The 18,046-nt window shown below is 41.4% G+C and overlaps 1 protein-coding gene across 1 annotated transcript in view; it reads left to right on the forward strand.

Moving 5' to 3' along the window:
* The window catches only part of TNKS2 (tankyrase 2), a 47,468-nt gene that overhangs the window by 18,005 nt on the left and 11,417 nt on the right, over nt 1-18,046 (forward strand). Inside the window, exons 9-25 of the mRNA XM_069980378.1 lie at nt 586-707; nt 3,169-3,260; nt 3,356-3,434; nt 3,630-3,801; nt 3,892-3,971; nt 4,639-4,784; nt 5,957-6,122; nt 7,207-7,426; nt 7,545-7,654; nt 8,885-9,073; nt 10,532-10,784; nt 12,071-12,153; nt 12,503-12,623; nt 13,465-13,562; nt 15,282-15,356; nt 15,445-15,550; nt 16,042-16,228. Coding sequence (XP_069836479.1) covers nt 586-707; nt 3,169-3,260; nt 3,356-3,434; nt 3,630-3,801; nt 3,892-3,971; nt 4,639-4,784; nt 5,957-6,122; nt 7,207-7,426; nt 7,545-7,654; nt 8,885-9,073; nt 10,532-10,784; nt 12,071-12,153; nt 12,503-12,623; nt 13,465-13,562; nt 15,282-15,356; nt 15,445-15,550; nt 16,042-16,228 — 2,299 coding nt within the window. The remainder of the gene's footprint in view (nt 1-585; nt 708-3,168; nt 3,261-3,355; nt 3,435-3,629; nt 3,802-3,891; nt 3,972-4,638; nt 4,785-5,956; nt 6,123-7,206; nt 7,427-7,544; nt 7,655-8,884; nt 9,074-10,531; nt 10,785-12,070; nt 12,154-12,502; nt 12,624-13,464; nt 13,563-15,281; nt 15,357-15,444; nt 15,551-16,041; nt 16,229-18,046) is intronic.

Here is an 18,046-nt window from a genome sequence, read left to right on the forward strand (position 1 = left end):
CTGCAAATGATGCATTCACATTGCATTTTCATTGCATTACTGCATCTGTGAACTCAACCTTACTCTATGAAAGATGTTAGCATAGACTTTACCTGATAGTGGATTATTTGTTGTGGTGTCTCTAACAACACTAAATCAGCTTTGTTCTGGCATCTCATAGTTTTTGCTTGGACAGTACACATCAGAGCTGTGTTACTAAGTTATAAGAAATGTGTATGTGTAATAAGTGTTACTTTTAAGACATAAATACTCTTTTAAGTGACTTCAAGGCCTGCACTTAAAGGGGTAGTGCAGGATTAGAAAAAAAAAATTCTAAAACCGTGCCACTCCTGTCTACTGGTTGTGGGTTACACCCCAGCTCCTCCTAGTCAATTACAATGGAGGTAAACTATACCCGGACACAACCGATGAACAGGTATAGTGGTATTTCTAGAGACAACAGCCATGCTCTTGAATTTCTGGACAGCTCCTTTAAATACATCACAGTATGTGGAATGCTATGCTGATCTTAATAGACAAGTGTAGCTTGGTGCTCACTTGTTTTGTTATATATCTATAATGCATTTGCGGTTTCTTCCCATCTAGATGAATTTAAGGGTCATTCATTGTTACTGGCGGCAAGAGAAGCAGACGTTGCACGCATTAAGAAACATCTCTCACTGGAAATAGTTAATTTTAAACATCCTCAGACTCATGAGACGGCACTGGTAAGTTCCCCAATAAATATGTTCTTATAAAGTAAGCAAAACATATATTAAAAATGTATATGTACTATCTAAAGTATATTGCCTTTAGTGAATATACTTTCAATGTATTATCTATTCTGGTAAGAAACCACCTTTACCATAAGAACTGTGAACCTGGGGAACAGTCTCTCATGAGCTGGTTACCGCCATAGTAATTGAGGGCTTCAGAAAAGACTTGATTACTGGAAAAATTTTAACATGAATACTGATGGACTTTTATACAATTCTTGTTCTGAATGTTGATCCGGTCATATCAGCACTTTAGGATCAGGAGGGAAACCCCTTTCCTATTTAAAGTGACCAGGCCCAGGCAGAAGCACTGGAGGCGGGCCGACCCACCCCCAGTGGGAAGAAACCCCAGCCCCTCCATGACGTGACTCCATTAGAATCAATGGAACCCGATCATAGAGGGGCTAGGGTTTCCTCCCACTAAGGGTTGGTCGGCCCGCCTCCCGTGCTTCTGCCTGGGCCTGGTGGTACAGTCACTTCAAAGTAGATTGAGGGATGGCACTGATTCAGCCTCTTGAAGACTCATGAGAGGGAGTCATGAGCAGACCGAAAGGGGGCTCTTGTGGCGCTAGCTTCACCTCCAGCACAGCAGAAAAGCTCATTAGCATATTAGCAATATCGCTGATAAATCTGGAAGCGGCTTTCGTTGGATTTTGCTTGGTGATCATATGGGCAAGCTTAGTACAAGATATGCTTGAAAGAAATCCTCCATTTACATTTATTTTGGAAGAATTAACTGTAAGGAATACAGAAGAATATGGAATCCTCTACTGGAAGGCTGGGTACAAGGTTTATACAGGAGAGAAAATACATTTGTAGTGTAGCAGAGGTCCCTGCATTTTAGAAGATCCATTTTCCCTTTATACCTTTTTAGACTAAAAGTAGCACCTCTGCGCTTGTGAGAGGGGAAATGTTTCTTAGGGTACAAACCCACTTGACGTATTTGCTGCGTGAATCAGTCTTAAAAATAAGCAGGCAAAACGCAGGTTGGCTTTATACGATTGTTCTGCGTTAAAATACGCAATTGCGTATTTTTGAAGCGTGAAGCTTGTTGTTAGCAAAGCATCAGTTGTTAACAACCTGTGCGAAAAAACGCATGTAGCTTCACGCTTCAAAAATACGCAATTGCGTATTTTAACGCAGAACAATTGTATAAAGCCAACCTGCGTTTTGCCTGCTTATTTTTAAGACTGATTCACGCAGCAAATACGTCAAGTGGGTTTGTACCCTTATAGAAATATTAGAGCGTGTTTTCATTCTTTTGATCATAAGAGGCATATGGCAGAATGGCTAATGTAAATGGGAGAACAGGGTCTTTTTTGGAATATTCACATGTTTATTTACCGTAGCCTTATAAGTAGTAGTGCTGGTAAGTCAGTAGAATTATTGTATATTTTTTTTTTTTTTTTTTTTCTGTGCACTGTGACCTGTTTTGGTGGTGGGGGAGTTGGAAGTTTTAATTCCTGAAACAGTCTAAGTAGTTTAGTGTTACCCTTAAAGCACCTCCATTGCATTTTTTTTTTTTAAATAAACTTTCTCATGAGAGAATTCTACAACGCCTCTGCTAGCCTGGAAAATCAATGTATGTCATAGACTGTAGAATGAAAAAACACAGATTCAACCGTTTCATACAGTAAGCTATTCACAGGTCATCTGTCTGACCCCATTTCCCAGTAAAGCAAGGCTCCAGGGAAAACATTCTTATCTTTAGTTGTTGCCATAAAAAGTCTGTTCAAGAAGGAATTCTTGAGAGAAACCTTAATTTTTTTTTAAAGATGTACATTATGTAATTATACATATTTATAACAAAGTTTAAATGCACATTATTTCCACTTATTTACTGAATGCACCACTGGAATAGTAAGTCTAGACATGCTGGATTTGCTGTGTGAACAGCAAGTTTCAATAGAGTAAATGTAAACAGGGTCTTAAAGGGGTTATCCGTTGCTACAAAAACTTGGCCACTTCCAGAGATCGCACCGCTGTTGTCTCACGTTCAGGTCTGGTTTACAATTAGGCTTGATTCACTTCAATGGAGCAGAGTTACAAAACCCCACCCAAACTGGAAACAAGAGTGATGCTGTCCCTGGGAGAAAGGGTTTTTTGAAGTGCTTAATAACCCCTTTAAATATTTTCCACATGGAGCTGAAATTTTCTGTGCAGAAAAAAGGAGTATGCTGCAATTCTTTGCATGCAGATTTGTGGTGGAAAGAAAAACCCTGTCCTTTGAACATTTGTTTTCTATTGGTGTTTTAAAGGGATAGTGCGGCATTTAGCTTTTATTCACTAGACACACATTACAAAGTTATACAAAGTTATAATCCTGCACTGTAAATTCACCATGGCCGTGCTTACTCTTCTGAAGTGTAATGCTACAAGCTTTACACACTTACATGTTCTTTATATGTTACAGCATTTTGCTGCATCATCTCCGTATCCTAAGAGGAAACAAGTATGTGAGCTGCTCCTTAGGAAAGGGGCAAACGTCAGTGAAAAGACCAAAGAGTAAGTTCTGTTCTTAGGATTTTTTTATTTTAGTCTATGGACTTTTTAAAAGTGTTCCAAATAACATCTTTCCTTTTTTCTTTTGCCCACAAAAGCTTTTTGACACCGCTCCACGTTGCAGCAGAGAAGGGCCACAATGACGTTGTAGAGGTTTTGCTGAAACATGAAGCAAAGGTAGGAACTGCCTGCCGGAAAGCTTGTCTCCGTTGATTATATGTACATAGGACTAAACAACTGACATGGAAAGAGAAGTGATCTTTTTCTTTTGCTGTCCAAGACCTCAGTTTAAAATAAACTATAGAAGTCGTAATCTTGAAACATGCATCTAATGATTGCTTTCATTGTGTGTGTTGTTTTCCCCCACAATAGGTGAACGCGTTGGACAACTTAGGCCAGACATCCCTCCATCGTGCCGCACATTGTGGCCATTTGCAAACCTGCCGAATTCTCTTGAACTCAGGAAGTGACCCAGCCCTTGTATCACTGCAGGGTTTCACTGCCCTTCAAATGGGAAATGAGAGTGTGCAACAACTCCTCCAAGGTACATGTTCCAACTTGTTCACATTGCAAATCCCATTTTTTTGTAATATTTTTGAAAATGAGATGTATAACAATTGCTTCTTTTCATCAGAAGGCTTATCGTTCAGTAATACAGATGCAGATCGGCAGCTGCTAGAGGCTGCAAAAGCGGGGGATATGGACACAGTAAAAGTGAGTTTGCAAGTGCCACTTAATCTAGCATTGAATGGGGGAAATGTATCAATACTTCAGAAAACCAATGCAAAAAAGTTCTATGTTTTTAAACAATGTGGCCTTTTTTTGCACAATACTCCTAATACAAATAAGCGACTGCTCAAACGTTTGTGACAATTCGACATTAATGCCTACACAAAAAAACATTGATAAAAGTTTTCCTTAAGGTGCCTATACCCCTTCAACAATAACAATCATACAGCTAACAGTTCTCTCCCAGCCTCTCCTTAAACAAACACCCAGACAGCATGGCAGACGTGTACTGTGAATTGTAATGTTTTATAGGGAAATTCCATTATAAAGTTTTGCTGCTGGGCCTGTAGTAAATGATATAAAAGTTATACATACCTCCCCCGGTTTTGGTGCACTACTGCTCATCTCTTCTCCCTACTTCCTAGACAAGATATTGAAGCGGAATCTGTCCATTATGCTGTAGAATATGTTGGCTAACTAGAAGCAACATAAAACTACTACTTACTACTACTATTATACATCCCAAACTTTGCACACTAATCTCTACTAAATTTTTGATCTTATATTTGTATGTCATTATTACAGATCTGTATTCTTGTTACAAGCAGTTACTGTTTTTTTTTTTTTAACTCCCTATTCTTAATACTCCTAGAAACTATGTAACACACAGACTGTTAACTGCCGGGATGTAGAAGGACGCCAGTCTACGCCCCTCCATTTTGCTGCAGGATATAATCGAGTGGCCGTAGTGGAATACCTGTTGCAGCATGGTGCTGATGTCCATGCAAAAGATAAAGGGTGAGCAGTTGCTAGGCTTGGACTCAGTTCACATCCTTGTTGAGGCCTCCTTCACAAAGGCGGGTAGTTCCTCAAAAACAGAAGCAGACAGACCATCACATGATGGACACCAGCAGATCCGATTTACTTTAATAGGTTTAACTGAGTTCTTTATATGGTGTCCGTTATCCGTATGTAACCGGGTTTGAGCCAAAAAAAAAAAAAGTAGATCTGAATTCTTTGTTATAGTTACAGCTGACTTTTAAACTAAAAAATGGCACCTTATTTGCATTAAAGTTTTCACAGATCATTCCAGTACGGCTACTACTTGTGCTCAGTTGGCTGTTTTCATATTTAAAGGGGTTTTCCACTGAAACATAACTTTTGATATATTGCTGCCCATGTTGAGACTAAAAATTCCTTTCATACTTATTTATTCTGTCATCTTCCCCCAGTTCTGAGCTGCTGGTACTTATTTATTCTGTCATCTTCCCCAGTTCTGAGCTGCTGGTTTCTGCTGAAGGCACAAAAAACTGTCATCTTTTCTCTTCATCTACTCTTCCTCTTTCTTCTGAAACATATGTAAACAAGTCCCTGGCAGGCTTTATCTGCAACATTGTAGCTGCTTTGCAATGCCAGGAGGATTCATCACAGTGAGTTCATTAGTAGCTTGACCTCATAATAACCCTCTCAGCATTACAAAGATGCTACAATGTTGCAGATGGGGACTTGTTTACATCAGTCATCTCAGAAGGGAGGGGAGAAGAAAGGGAGACAGAGAAAGGGCTCACACACAGATTTTTGAGTTTTCAGCAGAAACCAGCATCTCAGAACAGGGGGGAGAGGAGACTGAATCGATAATAAGTATGGAATGAATAGTTAGTCTTCCTGTAGGCAGCACATATTAAAAGTTATGTTTATAATACCTTTAGGATAAACCCCTATAATACATTGACCGTAAACCAAATGTTTTACGCATAGTTACTTGTGAGCAAAACCTATGGAGGACAATACCAGTTTAATAGGGAAAGGGGTGGTATTGGGATAGGGCCATGTATTGGAAAAGGGGCACACTGAGGGTATAATATGGACCAATAAAAGATTGTGTTCCATATAATGGATTTCTACCTTTTAGGCGACATAGTATTACCATCTGCACACATTTTAATCTGTATTTTTTTCACCTCCTTTAGGGGCTTAGTTCCATTACACAATGCCTGTTCATATGGACACTATGAAGTAACAGAACTGCTTGTTAAACATGGAGCCGTCATTAATGTTGCAGACCTGTGGAAGTTTACACCTTTACATGAAGCCGCTGCAAAAGGGAAATATGAGATTTGCAAGCTACTGCTTCAGGTATGTTGGCTACAAAACCCGGGCCAAGCTCTTGTAGCTTCCTTAAAAGAGAAGTCTGGCGGGGAATTAAAAAAAAAAATCATTACAGTTAGGGGTAGGGGTGGCGATAAGAAGTTCTAGTTGCCTGCACAGAGCCGTCTTCCGCTCCTGGACCTCACCTGCTTTCTTATGAGCTGCCTGCCGGCTAAGTTACGACCCAGCTGACATGCCCCAGTCGGGAGCGGGACACCCGTCTGTGACGTGGAACTCAGGATTTTACGTACCTGGAACCAGGGTGATGACGATGGCTTGCGGGGTCCGGGAGCTCTGTGATGCAGCGCGGGCACTGGGAGCGGAAGAATATTGTATTTTTATTTTTTTATTTTTACCTTCTCCTTTTAAACCAGTTTACCTTAACTTTTTGTGCCATGTACAGAAGAAGCACATACAAAGCATGCACTTCACCTGAACTTGCCTCAAAACCATGGCAATTTGAAGAATACTGTATGTGAATGCAACTTAAGCATATCCCGCCTCAGGTTTTTTTTTTTAAAGGGGTAGTGCGGCGCTAAACAATTATTCACAAAATAACACACATTACAAAGTTATACAACTTTGTAATGTATGTTATGTATGTGAATGGCCCCCTTCCCCGTGTTCCCCACCCACCCACGCTAGACCCGGAAGTGTGGTGCATTATACTCACCGCATCTCGTGTCGACCCCCGTTAACCATCTTCGGACAATGACGTTGTCTTCGGGAGGCCGGCTGAACCGCTCCATGCGTCCCTCATGCTGGCCCCCCTCTGCCACGTCATCAGCCGCTCAGCCGCGATTGGCTGAGCATAACTGTTCTCAGCCAATCGCGGCTGAGCATAGTTATAACACGGCAGAAGGGGGCCGGCATGAGGGACGGATGGAGTGGTTCGGCCAGCCTCCCGAAGACTATGTCATTGTCACAAGATGGCGGACGGGGGTCGACACGAGATGTGAGTTTAATGCACCACACTTCCGGGTCTAGCGTGGGTGGGGGGAAACACTTTGTAGGGGATAAGTAAACAGTTCATTATAGTTCTAAAATATGTCTTCTGCTCTCATATGACCAGCATGGAGCTGATTCAACAAAGAAGAACAGAGATGGCAACACGCCGCTGGATCTGGTCAAGGATGGCGATACAGACATTCAGGATCTTCTTCGTGGAGATGCTGCCTTATTAGATGCTGCTAAAAGAGGCTGTGTAGCTCGTGTTAAGAAACTGTGCACACCAGAAAATGTCAACTGCAGGGATACCCAGGGAAGGCATTCAACTCCTTTACATTTAGCTGGTTAGTATCTTTAGCTCTATTTTTGCTAATGTCTTAACATAATTTAGTGAGGCTGCCACATTCAATAAACCATGACTATGTTTTTGTCCTATGATATCTTTTTTTGTGTTTTTACTAGCTGGCTACAATAACCTAGAAGTTGCTGAATACCTGCTACAACATGGCGCTGATGTAAATGCACAAGATAAAGGTGGACTAATTCCATTGCACAATGCTGCATCCTATGGGGTATGTTGTGATTAAAAGTCTTTATTTTTAAGCAGCTTTACTATGACTAGCATAATGTTAACGAAATGTGTTTCCCAACCTCTGGAACTCCAGCTGTTGCAAAACTAAAACTCATCACTCCCTGAAAGAATGCTGAGGATTGTGGTTTCACAGCAGTTGTAAAGCCACAGCTTAGGGAAAGCTTTATTAGTGTATTAGGGTATGATTCATTAGTATGCTGCCAGTAGTGGGGTAACTGTTTAAGTGTTTGCACCGCTGTAATGACAGAGCCGTGTGACTGTGTAATTACAGTGGAGCGAACTTTCAAACAGTTTCTCAACTCCCCACGTGATATTAATACATCATGCCGTGCAGGGAAACACTCCAGGACCGCGATTCCACGTCTCTGCTATCCTTGCTAAAGGTAGCAATCATGGTTTTTGTGAATGCAGCCTTAAGGCCTGTATTACACAAAGGGGTTTTTCGGACATATTCGTCCGATACCGACCGAATACAGATGATAATCGCTTAGTGTAGTAGAAGACAATGAGCAGCCGAAATGCGCTATATATGATGATCGTTGTCTTTCAAACAAACTGCCTGGACGATCTAGCGCTCACCCGGGCAGTCCCCCCCCCCCTCTTATTCGCTCGCTGCCGACGAGTGTAATGGCGCTGGCAGCGAGCGGGAAATAAGGATCAGCGCTTGTTCGGTCCTCTGAATCTCCCCATATAAGAGGGGCTTTAGAAATGCATAGCTGCTTTCCAGAAACAGCACCACTCTTGTCCTAGGTTTGAGTGTGGTTTTGCAGCTTCATTTAATTGATGTATGAAAGTAGCTGTGTGTTTTTTACTTACTTACATCTCATCAAACATGTAAGTTTGGGAACAGAATCCCTTCTTATGTTTATGGTGTTCTCAGTGGTTGAAGTTGGTATGCCATAATGTCTGCTGTAAAAAAATCTAAAAGGAACATATGGATATCACAGAGGGTGTCGGCTTTCCTCTATGAGCTAAAGCAGAGAATCCCTTAAGTTAGAGTGCTGCCCTCTGGTAGATGCAACACAGTCATGTATTTAATGGTCGACACTTAATTTAGATGGCCTGTATGTAATGCTTAAGTCACTGCTGCAAGGACTTTGTGTATCTTTTGAGAGTTGAATTAGCAGCCAGACCTGTGGCTATTATCTTTTAATACTGTGTGTTGTATGAAACATGTTATACTAACCAGCCAAGATGATGTTGTTTGCAGCATGTGGACGTTGCCGCTTTACTTATAAAATACAATGCATGTGTTAATGCCACTGACAAGTGGGCTTTCACATCACTACATGAAGCTGCTCAGAAAGGAAGAACTCAGCTGTGCGCTCTGCTCTTGGCACATGGGGCAGATCCTACTTTGAAAAATCAGGAGGGGCAAACCTCATTAGACTTGGTTACAGTAAGTATTTGATTTATGTCAGTAAATTCAGTATTGCAGGAGTGCTACATGGGACATAAATTACATCATTTTTAATAAGATTTATTACAGAAATTACTTTCTGTGTTTGGAAACCTTGCATTAAGAAGTTGCTCACCACTCTTTAATGGTAATCTGTCACCATTCTGAGTCTGTATTAGGAAAAAAATATAGTATGGTACTGTGTTAGCCAGAAAAATCCATATGGTGGTAAATACTTGTGATCAAAGTATTTTAATAATGATACCTTTATTCGCCAACAAAAAGAAATTGTTAGACTTGTGAGTTTTTGGGCTTCAAAAGATTTCTTCTTCAGATAAGTTCACAAATGAATGACTTACAGAAACGGCACAACATTTTAGGGATGTTACAAACAAGAAAAGAGACATTTGTGAATAAGGGGGGTGAGGGGGTATGTACTTTTGTAGCACAGTTTAGTTCCTGACCATGAGCCCATTGGGGATCAAATTATCTTTTTTTGCATTGAGATAGGAATATGATGTCCTTGCGCCAGTTTCTTCTTTAGGTTTTTCAGATCCATTTGTGTTCGGTACATTGGGGTATCTTCCATTATGGTTTATGTTTATATCTAACCATAATGGAAGGTACCCCAATGTACCGAGCACAAACTGATCTTAAAAACCGACTGAAGAAACTGGCACAACTGAACAGCGACATCATCTTCCTACCCCAATGCAAAAAGGATAATTTAATCCCCAAGGGCCTCATGGTCAAGAACCCAACTCCGGTGTACGTGCAATACTTTACACAGAAACTGTGCTACAGAAGTATATTCCCCCCCCCCATTCACAGATGTCTCTCTTCTTGCTTGTAACATCTTTTAAATTTTGTGCTTTTTCTGTAAGTCATTCACTTGTGAACTCGTCTGACAAGGGGATCTTTGAAATTCCAAAAGCTCACAATTCTAACTATTTTTTTGTTTGGCCAATAAAGTTATCACTCCTAAAATACTGTGTATTTACCACCATATAGAGTCTGTATTAGTGAATACTTACATTCTTTATTATATAACAGTTCTGGGGCACCTGTTCTTATACCATTGCTCTGTTTATTTTCCTGAAAATTTATGATGACAAGGTGTGTACCTACAGTGTCTGACACCTTTCAGTAAGTGCTGACAGACTGTGTAGGGATGCGTCTCTTTGACAAAGGGCAACCAAATTCACAGCTTTGCGTTATCATTCTAAGTGATTGGATGGAACGGCGCACCACAGCTCTAAGAAAAAGGGATCCAGAATTGATAATTAGTCAAAAGAACCATAAGTTGCATGTAGTACCTTTTTGATGTAGACAGCAGCTGCAGCTTGAGTTAGTCTGAGACACCAGTTATAAAGGTCTATGTAGCTTCAGCTGTTTACACTGAATCTACACACATTTTTGGACATTAAACACAACTTTTAAAATTTTCTATTTTTCCAGGCTGATGATGTACGGGCTCTCCTTGCAGCCGCAATGCCCCCAACTGCTCTACCAGCGTTTTATAAACCTCAAGTCATCAGTGTTTCCCAGCCAATAAACCCACCAGTGGCAGTTTTGTCATCTGTGCCCTCTAGTCCACCAACCCTCTCTGCTGCCAGTAGCTTGGATAACTTGGCAATTAGCTTCCCTGATGCACCATCTGGAAGCAGTGCTGGTGCTGAGGAAGCCATCGGCTTAGAGAAAAAGGACGAAGGTAAATGTCTACAAACACTGCTTTTTGAGTTACATAGGTTCATCAAATGGCTTTTCTTACCACATGCAACCCTTGTCATATGGGGAGACGTGAGGATCAGTCATCAGTCCAGTGTTTGGCTTCTGGGGGAAACGGCAACCCTTAAGATGCTCTAATAATATGAGTAGGGGTTGGTTTATGAGACAGCCATTTTAAAGTATGATTTGTGTTTCTGACTTTTCATTTGTCAGCTTTGCGCCTTAGCAATACCCAAAAGACAGCTAATGCAGAGGACGTGACATTTTGTAGACTATCAAATGTCCAGAATCCTAGATAACAACTAGCAAGCTTGAATAAAGTAAATATTGGTTGGATATAGCAGGCATTAGTGCTCTAGTACTAGTAAGCACTTAAGTTTATAGCAACATACACAGATACACAGTTCTATGAATATGTATAGCTACTAAAAAAGCTGTAATATGACAAGACTAACCTCCAAAAAAACTGAGAAAGAAAGCCCTTGATGCAATTTGTGCTATGGAGCTTGTGATACATATAAGTAAAACCACTAGATGGCAATGTGGTTTGTGTGTCAGATAATACTAAGGCCTTGTCCACACATGTATTGTTTCTCTCACCAACTATGGAAAGAATATGGACCCAATGTTTTTGGTTTGTACATTCATCTAGATTTCTTACAGATCTGTGCAGGGCTGGTGACCGGACAAAAATGGGACATGTCCTATTTTTGTCCACATTTGCAGTACAGGATCATAGACTTGAGGCCGCACAACCCATGATGCAGTTATGAACTATGCATTACAGTGGCGCACACTGATGTGTGGACGGGGCCTCACTATATCAATGATGCCCAGAATACATATGAAAGACAATGGAATAAATTATATTTTGTATTTTCAGGCTTAAAAAGAAGAAAAGCTAAAAATAAGAATGTGAAGAAATAAACTAGAATAGGAATAAAATAGGAAATAGCCCAGATTTATCATGGTGTGTAAAATAGAATCTGGTTGTAAACTGCTCAAAGCAACAAATCACAGCTCTGTTTTCAGCTTGAATAAAATAAAAGCTGCGCGGTGATTGGTTGCTATAGGCAGCGTACACCAGTTTATATTTCACCACTTTGTTAAATCTGGGAAGATAAATTACTCGGTGGTCAACAAATAAGCAGAATTTGCATGTAGAGAACCCTGATCGTGCCTAAAGGTTTACCTTTTATTTTGCTTTTTTCATTTTAACACAGTATATTCTTTTTTTTTTTTTTTTTTTTTTTTTATTTCTTTCTAAAGTACCTGGCGTGGATCTCAGTATCAATCAGTTCTTGAGAAACCTTGGTCTTGAACACTTAATTGACATCTTCGAGAGGGAACAGGTACGTTGATACCTTTTATCAGGTGATAGCTGTCATTGTAAACTCTTCCACATGCCAATAGCATATCACTTATTTGTTTGATTTGCTTTATTGTAGAATCAGTTTCTTTCTAGGGAGAAGTTGTAATAATGACAGGGAGCTAAGCAATATTCAGATGTTTCATAAGGCCCATCTAGTATCACTGCCACGTAGACCCATATTCTTCCATTTATCCTTATAAGACTGTACTGTGGATAACTTCTATACAACCTACAGACTGTATAGAATGTAGACATAGTGTGCTTTTACAGCTATTACACTGCAGCTGCTTTTTCCCCCCTCATTAATAATATAAAATTTCTTTTTACAGATAACACTAGATGTCTTAATTGAAATGGGACACAAAGAGTTTAAGGAAATCGGGATTAATGCTTACGGGCATAGGCATAAGATCATAAAGGGTGTGGAAAGGCTTATATCAGGTCAACAAGGTAACATCTCCTTTTTATTTATTTGTGTGTCCAATAAAATTAAGGGGTTGCTTCACCATAACAACTTATCCACCAAGTGTGTGTGATCACACCTGGGACCCCCACAAATCTCAAGAACAAGGACCATTGCCCTACATCAGAGCGGAGGGCATACCTGCTCACCGCTGCTGCATTCAGCAGAGAAAGCAGTGTTGGTCATCTCTCGCACCTTCCATAGGTGCATGTGTGACTGATGTCTGTTCTGATGACTTTGGTCCCCAACCTTGAGAACATGAGGGGGTTCCAGGAGTTGAAACCTTCTAGTGAGACACCTATCCGCTTATTTTGTGCATAGGGAGTTATTATGGTCGTACAACCCAGAATAATATGAACTAATACAGAATTTAGGCTGAAGTGTATGAAAGGTTTTGTGTGAATTGTGTGATTGTCTCAAATATTTGAGCAGTCGCTCTTTTGTGCAACAATTTTAAACTTTTCCTGTGGTTTGCACAAAATTTGCGAACATTGTGCAAAGATTTACAGCATTGTGCAAAATGGGCCAAACTCTTTCACTAGTCTTCTGGTAAAAGCATTAATGGATCTTTCCCCCTTAAGGTTCGAATTTAAACTTCAGTCACTTGCAATGTGTTGTTTTCATATAAACTCTGTTTTCATGGTTTATGTATTGATGATTGACATGTAGAACTAATGCAATGGCTCGTTCTATGTACAGTTGGGTTTGGTATTTAGTGGCTACCTAAAGGCAGCTTTGTTTCTTAGTACCTATTAGTACCTAAAAAGTGTATGCTGTGAAACCTTTATCCAGTAGTCCATTGATCTATGAATTTGGTTTAATTTTTAGGCTTAAATCCGTACTTGACACTGAACACCGCCAACAGTGGGACCATATTAATTGACCTTGCTCCAGATGATAAAGAGTTTCTTTCTGTGGATGAAGAGGTAACATATTTTCACTTTGCTGCAGATCCTCTCATTCTTCCCTCTTTATTTTCTATTATTCTGCTACATACACAGTGGGATATGACAAATGCATGAAAATAGTATGTTGCTAGTTTAGTCTTGAACTAATCAACAAATGTGTAATAGCTGATATCACACCCCGGAAGTAAACAAAGCCAGTGCAAATATACCATAAATGGGGGAATTACTCTGGGTGCCACTACAGCAAAACAATATAAATACCTACAAAAAACATACTGTACCCAGAAATCATATAATCAAAAAAGAATTTTATTAATTATGATCAAGGATAAAATACAATAAAATCATGAAATGAATCAGGACAGCTGATTGCAAAAAACGCATGGGTAAAGTGCATGTGCTAAAGTGCCGGCATGCAAAGAGTCACAAGGCAATTCAAATATATAATATTAATTATGATGTGAATAGTTAGATGTCTAACACAAAAAGTTAATTTTTCTACAAACACAGTAGGACTCTCAATAAATTCTTTTTTGATTATATGATTTCTGGGTACAGTATGTTTTTTGTAGGTATTTTTATTTAGTCTTGAACTAAGCAGCAGCCATATACACTCCTCTGGTGCAAGATTGGAAGTGCAGGCAATTGTGTTTCTATTAGTGATGAGTGCACTTAAGCACGCTCTGGTTTGTCCTAGCCTAAACTCTCAGCATTTGATTAGCAGAGGCTGAAGAAGTGTGATGCCATAGGCTGTATCCATGTTTTTCAGGACACTCTAGGGCTGCATCCCCAACCCAAGTTGCAGCCACCGGTAATCAAATGCTGAGCGTTTGGGCTTGGATGAGTGTGCATGAGGTTTACTTGTCTTTAGTGCATGTAATTGGAGATAGCCTCGGCACTACTAGCTTGTGGCAATCAACACCGGTTGCAGGTGAACTTAGGAAAGATGGGGTGGGCTCGTATTTGCAAAAATTGGTGGTGCTCAACTGAAAAGTCACAGTCTCTTGGTAATTCACAGCAATCAGAAGAATACAGTGGCACTCACCAGTATAAGTTGCAAAATTAATTCCTTTATTTCATCACTGGTCACTGGGATGGGTGCAAACAGGCGACGATCGTTTCGCGTACTCAGCTGATGCACGCTTTGTCTTAGCCTGAGGCTAAGACAAAGCGTGCATCAGCTGAGCACTCGAAACGATCGTCGCCTGTTTGCACCCATCCCAGTGACCAGTGATGAAATAAAGGAATTAATTTTGCAACTTATACTGGTGAGTGCCACTGTATTCTTCTGATTGCTGTGATTTACTTGTCTTTAGTATCTATGCCACAGCCATGTTTCTGAATGAACAGGTGGCTTTTAGTACTAAGCATTGGCTGCAACATACTTGGACAACACTGGTAAAACAAACACACAAAAAAAGACTGCAAGCAAAAGATGCTGTCGAAAATATATGTTGACATATGAACTTTGCCTGCTGTTTTTCTCCCTCATTGGCCCATATTTACTAATCTGTCGAGACAAATACTAGTGTGGTATGCCTATAGTAACACACAAGGCTCAGCTTTATTTTAGCTGAACTTATTATGATGGCTAAGCTGTGATTGGTTCCTGTAGGCAAATTACAGGTTTTAATATCTGGTTTTAATTGCTGACAGATTCATAAATCTGAACTATTGAGTGACTGTTTTTTAGGGCAACTTTTTAAAATTTTGTTTTATTTTTACTTTCCAATCTAGATGCAGAGCACAGTCAGGGAACATAGAGATGGAGGACATGCAGGGGGAGTTTTTAACAGATATAATATCTTAAAGGTAAGCTGATTCTGGACCAAGTCCGTGCTGGTTTATCAGTTGTATCAGTAAAATGCCATAGTAATTGTCCTTTTCTGTAAATGTCTAGATTCAGAAGGTTTGCAATAAAAAGCTGTGGGAAAGATACACTCACCGGAGAAAAGAAGTTACAGAGGAAAACCATAATCATGCCAATGAAAGAATGCTATTTCATGGTAAGCTGTTGTCATCCTGTGTAATGTACCTGTGGGAAAAACAAAGGTTATATTAAAAAGGCGAGCAGATTACTACTAGATATAAGAAGACAGACTTTCTAAACCAGCACTATTTCTGCTGACTCGCTAACATGAATGGTTGACCAGTATTATGGCTTGGGTGTTTCACATTATTAACAGGATTTCACAGACAGCATGTGTTTTTATGTAAATAAAAAAAAAAATCTGAAAATATGTTGGTGGTGCAAAAAAGATTGTGAAACCATCCTAAGGGTGAGCAATCGTGGCAGTGTAATTCCCCTAATATGACATCTATACATCCAGTCTGACAGACTCAACATTATTATTTATAACATGGTTTCCTCCTATGTCCTCACGGGGAAACTGTCTGATCTCAAAAGCCCTTTCATTACTAAGCAGGATTGTCCCATATTAAACATTGTTCTTGAGTGCTCTCATTAAATATTTGTGATGTGTTTAATCTGTTACAGGTTCTCCATTTGTAAATGCAATTATTCACAAGGGGTTTGATGAAAGGCACGCTTACATTGGTGGCATGTTTGGAGCTGGTATTTATTTTGCCGAGAACTCGTCAAAAAGCAACCAGTATGTTTATGGCATTGGCGGAGGCACAGGATGCCCAATTCACAAAGACCGTTCTTGTTACATTTGCCATAGGTGAGTGCGCTTAGCTGTAATACATTATATGGTTGGTGTAATAATAACCTTATTCTGCTGTGGAAATGCTGCAGTATTGCAATTGACCCTACAGGAAGGAATACTTTTTTATGAGATTTATTAGTTAGAAGGAGCTCCTAAAAAGGGTCATTCTGAGATTTGATCTTTCAGTTCCTTCACGTGATATCAACATTTATACCAGTAGGTGGCAGCTTAAAGAAGTATTCCGCTCAAACTTAACTTAGTTGCTGCCCATGGTGAGACTAACAATTCCTTCCATATTTGTTATCATCTATTAAGCCTCATTCTCCCAGTTCTGAGCTGCTGCGGTTTGCTGAAGACACAAAAAACTGTGTGTGAGCTTCTCTCTCTCTCTCCGCCTCCTCCCATCTCCCTTCTGAGATTAATGTCAACAAATCTCTTTCTCGTGTGTCTTATTGGGGGACACAGATACCATGGGGTATAGGCTGCTGCCACTAGGAGGCGCTGACACTAAGAGAAACAAAGAAAGTGACTCCTCCTGAGCAGGATATACCCGCCCACAGGCACTGAGGTAAACCAGTTTAGCTTAGTGTCAGTAGGAGGCAGACACAGGTCTGGGTTCTCCAGACCAGTTTCTTCCTTTATGTTTAGTTAGTTAGATTTCTTTTTCCTTCTAGGTCCTATGGATTCTTGGGCACGGTGGGTTATCTAAAACTCACCCTGATCCCCCCCACTATGCGACCAGGGAACAGACCATAAATGTAAATGGGCTGTGACCCCTCGGTCGCCACCGGCCGGCAACGTGACACCATGGCCCCAGATCAGTCTGACTATCTGGTCGCCTTTCTGCGGACTCTGTATCCGCACAGCCCCTTCCCGCCTCGCCCCCCAAAGCTTGGCGCGTTAAGGTGAGGCACCCACCGGCTGAAGACTACAATTGTGAGTATGGGCTCCTACCTGGTGAGTATATTCCCCCTGCCCTCCCTCCCAGGCCACCATTTTACTTCACATAGTAAGCTCTCCCTCTCTCCAGTCACTTGCAGCCCTCCCCAGGCAGATGCTCCTCTCCCGCCATTTTCGGGGTCTCCCCTCAGTCAGTAGCAGCCCAGCCCCTCCACCATTTTATTTTTATTAGTGTCTCTCTCTGGGTGCTATGGGTTGCACTGTGAGGGATGTTCCTCCCCTGACTGGGTGCTGCGCAGGCCGCAGTTTCCCGCACTTTTCCTTTCATGTGGCTCTAGAGACCATACTAAAGGATGCTCCGCCCCTTTCCCTAAGCCCCACCCCTTACCGGGTGCCGCGGCATCCTCCTCTATTGTGGCTCTTCAGAGTACACACAGGGCTACCCCCCCCCCCCCCTCCCCTCCCGGTATGCCCCGCCCCCTTTCGGGCGCTGCGCGGCCCACTTCATTACTTTTATTATGTTTGGAGCCTGTGCTGGGGAGGCCCCGCCTCTTCCGGTAGGCCCCGCCTCTTCCGCCTTCTTACAAGCTGTGGAGCCTGTACTGAAATGCTCCACCCCCTCCCGGTAGGCCCCGCCCCCTTTAGGGAACCAGGCGCCCCGCAGCATCCCACCTTAATCTTACTTGTGGCTCTCTGTGGAGCCTTCACTGTAGGATGCCCCGCCCCCTCCCGGTAGGCCCCGCCCCTTTTCGGTTGCCGCGCGGAACCCCGGCATCCCCCCCTTATGGCTCTCTCTGGAGCCTGCACTGAGGGATGCTGCTTCCCCCTCCCCCTGCCACGTGTGTGTGTGTGTATGTGTGTGGTCTCCTGATGGAGCTACCACACACACTGCTCTCTATTCCAGCAGCCTGGGACGCAATGCATCTCTCCTGC

This window comes from Dendropsophus ebraccatus, chromosome 8, assembly GCF_027789765.1.
Source record: "Dendropsophus ebraccatus isolate aDenEbr1 chromosome 8, aDenEbr1.pat, whole genome shotgun sequence".
NCBI classification, from domain to species: domain Eukaryota; kingdom Metazoa; phylum Chordata; class Amphibia; order Anura; family Hylidae; genus Dendropsophus; species Dendropsophus ebraccatus.